The sequence below is a fragment of the Mycteria americana genome, chromosome 2 (assembly GCF_035582795.1).
Source record: "Mycteria americana isolate JAX WOST 10 ecotype Jacksonville Zoo and Gardens chromosome 2, USCA_MyAme_1.0, whole genome shotgun sequence".
In the NCBI taxonomy this organism is placed as follows: domain Eukaryota; kingdom Metazoa; phylum Chordata; class Aves; order Ciconiiformes; family Ciconiidae; genus Mycteria; species Mycteria americana.
In genome coordinates this window covers 54,321,561-54,327,560 of record NC_134366.1, presented here as the reverse complement: position 1 = coordinate 54,327,560, position 6,000 = coordinate 54,321,561, and the positions used below count along the sequence as shown (strand labels likewise).

General features: G+C 54.9%; 1 protein-coding gene across 1 annotated transcript in view; it reads left to right on the top strand.

Annotated features, from left to right (window-relative positions):
• Positions 1–1,379: 1,379 nt before the first annotated feature.
• The window catches only part of EEPD1 (endonuclease/exonuclease/phosphatase family domain containing 1), a 68,805-nt gene continuing 64,184 nt past the window's right edge, over positions 1,380–6,000 (top strand). Inside the window, exon 1 of the mRNA XM_075495598.1 lies at positions 1,380–2,580. Within this exon, the coding sequence (XP_075351713.1) occupies positions 1,727–2,580 (854 nt within the window). The 5' untranslated portion in view covers positions 1,380–1,726. The remainder of the gene's footprint in view (positions 2,581–6,000) is intronic.

Here is a 6,000-nt window from a genome sequence, read left to right as displayed (position 1 = left end):
AACCTTTTATTTTAGGTGAACCCGAATAATTTCCATTAACTTGCCATGAAAAATACATGCATAAGCCGCTATTACAAGCTTAACTTTCATTAGAGGGCCAACCAAGAGTCTTGATGTTGAAAATACACGTGCACCATATTCCGTCCGGCTAAAAGAAATATATGTATACTGTCAGCATCAGGCAGCATCAGGGTGCGTAGCTGGCATCTGCAAGCATATGTTGCTCTTTCTTTCGGTTTTCCTCCCCCTTCCTTTCAATTACACCCACTGATTATATTTTGGATTCATTGACATTGCAGTCACTCCTGTGTGGGCACAGTCAAGCTAGTGTTAAATGAGCTAATTTGGCTACAGATAGCATTGCAGACAGCGCAGCATGGGACTCGATGCAGTAGAAGCTGGGTAAATACTTCGGTGACTTTACCAAGTCACCGAAGGGCTGCTGCGGCTCTCAGGGCATGAACGAACTACCTTAAAGCCAGCTCAGGCTGATACAGAACGGCTGATACGGCCGAGTGACACAGAACGACAATTTCGGTGTGGAACGGTGGTACTCTGTCTCAGGGAAAGGCTAGGCACGCAGTAGACCAGGGGCCGTGGGCTGAGGCAGACCTAGTACGCAGATCTAGGTTGTCCAAAGGCATCATTCTGCAGGGAGTTTCAGTTTGACGAGCACTCTCACGATTGCTTGAGAAAAAAAAAGCAGACTTTACACAGATGTATGAAAGCGTAGTGCCTGCAACAGCAAAAAAAAGCCAGTGGAGATGACTGATGAGGCTTTCAGGAGGTTTGAAAAAGAGACTTACGCCCTGCCAGCTGCCGAGAGGCGAGCCCAAGGAACTTCAGGGCTGGGCACGCTGCAGAGAGCGTCTGAGCACCTGAGACCCCGGCATCCCCTTCACCCGGAGGAAGAGAAAAGCCTGCCCTTAACAGCAAGGTGACAGCAGCAGGGCCGCGTGGGTCCCCCTGGGCCCTGCGAGCCCGACCCCACCTTTCGGGGGCGAGTGCCCATGCGGGACAGGAGGAGCCACCCCTCCTCATCCTCCCCCGCCCCACGCAGGCGCCCGGGGACGGAGCCAGGGCCGGGATGCCGGCGGAAGCCCCGCCGGGACGGCCGCTCTCGCAGCCCGGGCCGGCCCCGCCGCTGCCGGGCGGGGGCGGGCGCGGGGCGGGTGACGCCCCGGGAGGCGGTGGCGGCGGCGCCCGGCCCCGCCTCGCCCGGCCGAGGGGGCGGGAGCTCCCGCCGAGCTACTACTACCGCCGGCGGGGCGTGGGGTACCGGCAGCGGCCGCCGTCAGCGCCGGGGGCTGGAGCGGAGCGGCGCGGCGGGCCGGGGCTGGGGCCGGTGCTGGGGCTGGGCGGGCGGGCAGGCAGGCAGGCAGGCAGGCAGGCAGGGTCTGCGGCGGCAGCTCCGGCGCCAAGGGAGCGGCCGTGTCCCCGGAGGAGGGCGGGGAGGAGGAGGAGGAGGAGGAGGAAGGGCGCGGGGCCCCTCCGCGGGGGCGCCGGGGTCCGCCTGATCGATCGTGTCGCGTCGCGTCGCGTCGCGTCGGGTCTGTCCGCAGGGTGCCCTGCAGCCGCCGCCGTCCGTCCCCTGGCGCGGAGCCGCGGGGCCTCGCCGGCCTCCCGCGGGGGTCCATGAGTCGCGGGCGGGCAGCCCCGGCAGCGCCCCTCGCCCGCTCCCCCGGCTTCGGCAGCGGCCCGGTGCGGCGGCGGAGGAGGCGGTGAGATGGGGGGCAGCCTGGGCTGCCACCGCTCCATCCCCCGCGACCCGGCGGACCTGTGCCACAGCCGCAAGTTCAGCGCGGCGTGCAACTTCAGCAACATCCTCGTCAACCAGGAGAGGCTCAACATCAACACGGCCACGGAGGAGGAGCTGATGACCCTGCCCGGGGTCACCCGGGTAGTGGCGCAGAACATCGTGGAGTACCGGGAGTACATCGGTGGCTTCAAGAAAGTGGAGGACCTGGCGCTGGTGAGCGGGGTGGGGGCGGCCAAGCTGGAGCAGGTGAAGTTTGAGATCTGCGTGAGCAGCAAGGGCAGCTCGGCGCAGCACTCGCCCAGCTCCCTGCGCAAGGACCTGGCCTCTGAGCACCACCTCTCCGCCACCAAGATCAACATTAACACCGCCACCCCGGCCCAGCTCATGAGCATCCGTGGCATCACCGAGAAGATTGCCAACAGCATCGTGGACTACCGTAAAGAGCACGGGCCCTTCAAAAGTATCGAGGACCTGGTGAGGATGGACTGCATCAATTCCTCCTTTCTGGACAAAATCAGGCATCAGATTTTCGCAGAGCGGTCCCGGCCCCCTTCGACGAACACCAACGGCGGCCTCAACTTCACTGCCAAGCCTCACCCCAGCCCCACTTCTCTGAGCCTCCAGAGCGAGGACTTGGACTTTCCTCCTGGGGGTCCAACCCAGATCATATCCACTCGCCCCTCTGTGGAGATGTTCGGGGGGGTGAGAGATGGCAGACCCGTCCTGAGGGTAGCTACCTGGAACCTGCAAAGCTGCTCCATCGAGAAAGCCAACAACCCAGGCGTGCGGGAGGTCGTGTGCATGACGCTGCTGGAGAACAGGTAAGAGGCAGCACCTGACCTGTAGGCCCAGCTCCATGCAGCGTTGTAGGTTAATGCCTTTGGGGTTTGGGTACTCTCGAGTCCTGTTTTGATCCTAGTGGGGCTTGCTCCTTCCCAGGATTATTAAATGTTTCCCACTTCTTGCATGGAAGCCTGGTTGAGTCTTAATGCTGGGACTGTAGTGACCGTCCCTTGATAAAGCCGCTATAGTCCTTGAAAGGTGGAGGACCTCCTGAGGAGGTATGTGTGTACACACATCTGTGCGGGGAAGACTGAGCTGTTACGGTCGGTCACGTTGAGCCTGTTAATGGTTGGTTAAGGATTGTTTCTCCATCAAGAGCCTTTTGAACAAGGCACAGAGGACTGTCTGTCCTGCCAGAAGCTGGGGGGGAATAGCAGGGGAAGGGATGCTCTGTATGTACCCTGTTTCTTACAATGTTTCCCAGAGCATCTTTCTGCCACTTTGGGAGGCAGGATGCAGCGCTACATCTGCCTCTCTCAGAGCTGCCAAGCTGGGAACTGCCAGTGCCTCATCTCCAGAAAGTCTTGTTTGGATGGTGACCTCCTTAACATCAGCATTAGGGCTGTAGTCCGCTCTCCCTCAGATCCGCTCCTCAAATCAAAAAGGCTTGAGAGCACAGTCATGTGCAGGATGGTTTGGGCTGTGTAACAAGCGTGGAATGCCATGGCTTGTCCTGCAAGGGTGACACAGCTCATTAACGAGCCGTCATGGGGCATCTGCTGAGCTGGAGGGACCGCTCCTCCTCGGGGGTGCGAGACGTGGGGCAGCTGCCTGGGGAGGCCGTGCTGTCCCAGCGCCAGGCAGTTCCCCGATTTCACTGAGCTAGTGGGCATGGAGCAAGGTCTGTTTGTGGTGTGGTCGAGTGGGATGGTGCTTCTGGTGTTAATGGCTGAGAAGCTGAGAGAAGTTTGTGGGTTTTGTTGTTTTGGTTTTTTTTGGTTTTTTTGAGTAAGGTAATCAGGCAACAGTGCTGGGGATGCCTCTCTTGCTAAACTTGCTGCTTGATACAGAAATGTAAGAATGCAACAAGGATTTTGAAATAACTCTCACCCTTTCATCTCCACATGTAAAATCTGTCCCAGCTGGTCTGACATCTAGTTTACGGCATTGGGAAACTAACTTTTCTCTCTGGCTTCTATTCAAACTTCCAGCTGGACATGAATAGGGACAGGGGACTCTTGGACTTCTGCAAAAGGGATATTGTGGAGAGGGGAAGTGCTGATGAACCGTTACCTCTGGCAGTGCTGACAGCTCTGTCCTTTCCAGTAATATGCTGAATAATGGCTCTTGTCAGTGTGGTTGGGGAGGTCAGGCACGCGAGAAGGACGGTGACAGTGATGTGGCATCCTGCGCTGCGGTACAGTATTTGTGGTCAGGGATACCTCTGCTGTGCACTGCTTGGGAGCCTGACGCTCCCGCATAGGAAACATCTGTCATCTCACAGCCATGGCTGTTTGATAGCCAAAATGGAGATGATAGCCCAGCGGGGGTATTCAAATGTTAGGCTGATGGCTTCAGCCTAACATCTTTCAGTATTTCTCGACTGCTTCACTAGTTCAGGTATCCCGTGCTTCCCCCCTCGCCATGGCTCTCGTTCTTTCATGAGCAGTTGGTTGGCTGGAGTGGACCTTAGGATGAAGTCTGGTGGGGTTGGGCATCAGGGTAGGGGGGCAGAGGTGGATAGACCGGCTGAGGAAAGAAACATCTCTGATTATCACTAGTCTCAGGATTATTCTAATAATGCAGTTTTGGAAGAAAGGTGACTGGTGATTTATTTTTATTTATTTACACACACACACACATATATATATAAATACATAAATATAATGGTTTTTTTAAGGACCTCATCCAGTAAAGTGTTAACTGTCTGTCACTCCTGCATCTTCAGCATTTTGAGGAAAAAAACCAAAACAAAACATCCACCTATTAAAAAAGTTAGGCAGAGAAAATGACTTACAAAATAAGCCTGCGTTAGCCCAAGCTGGCCATTGTGGCCCCAGCAGTGGGCAGAGCGTGGCAGAGCGTGGCACTGTGGCAGAGCGTGGCCCTAGCAGTTTGTTTTATTTTTGCTCTTAAACTGCATGGTACTTCTTTTCCATCTAGCTTAGCAAACAGGTACTCAGCTGTACTGGGTGGTGTGAAAGGTCTCTTTGATACTTTGAAGTTTAAAAGGAGCCTGATATAAGTACTTGTTTTTGTTCTGTTTTATTGCACGTATATGTGTCATCAATCACACAAGGAGAGTACGATGCAATTGTTTTCTGCGCTTGATCCTATTTGTGATAACGTGAGAAGCTGGAAAGCAATGAGAGTGAGGTGCATCCACAGACAAGCCTGCAAAACTTTCCTGGGAAAATAAATGTGGGAACAGAAAAAATCAACGCGATGCAGGAAAAAAAGTATACATTGGGAAAAGTCATACTCAGCACCTCAGGGAGGAATTTCCTCTTGCTTGTGCTAGCATTGCTGAGGTTGGTGGAGCTTTGCAGCTGTGAAACAGCCTCAGCTGAGGCCAGAAAGTGCCGCCTTTTTCTTTGTGCACTCCATGGTCTCCCTCCCGGCTCCGGTCGTGTACCCTAGGAACTGATAAAATGCCTGGCAAACTAATCTTTGCCCAGGTAAATCAACTTCAGTTGATAATCAGCTGGAGAAATTAATCTCTTGCTTATACAAACAAACATACACGGCTGCACGGGGCTTACCGGTACTTCAGCCTCATGAAATCCATGGGGTGTGTTTTCAAGGCGCTCTGTACTCGGCGGATGTCCCACGCGTGTTGCTGAAGTCTCCGGCTATGACCCAAGCTGTTGCCCGGTGGATCTGAAGGCTATTTAGTCCGACAGCAGGCAGACGCTCTCACAAGCTACGCCGATGGGCACCTGCTTGCTGATGTGCTTTGTGCACAGCTGCCCTCGCGTAGGTAAGCGTGCTCCTGCAGGCCGGTCCCTCGTCGTCCAGGGTGGTCTCGGGTAGTCTGGGGTGGTCTCAGGAGCTGGAGTACTGCCTTGTTGCAGTACTCCTGTTGGAGGACCTGCCTCACTTAGCTTTTTAAGTCCAGGAATAAAGCACAGCAAGGCAAGAAGACTGTATTAAAACTGTGTAAAGACCAGTAAAAAGTGAGATCTCAAAGTGAGATCTCGGAGACTTTCATGCCAGTTGAAAGGCTGGTTTGGGGTTTGCTTTGGGGTTTGGTTGGTGGTTTTTGTTTGTTTGTTTGTTTTCATGACCAGTTCACAGCAAGTAGCTTTGAGACCCCTTGCACTTGTTCTTTCAGGCATTAACAACGGGGAAAATTACTGCTCGTTTCTAGGTGAGGCTAGAAGATGAAGGTCCTGCTGTCTTCCAGCCCTGCATAGCCTTTGCATTGAGGGAACAGTTGTGCAGGAAGGAAGGAGGTC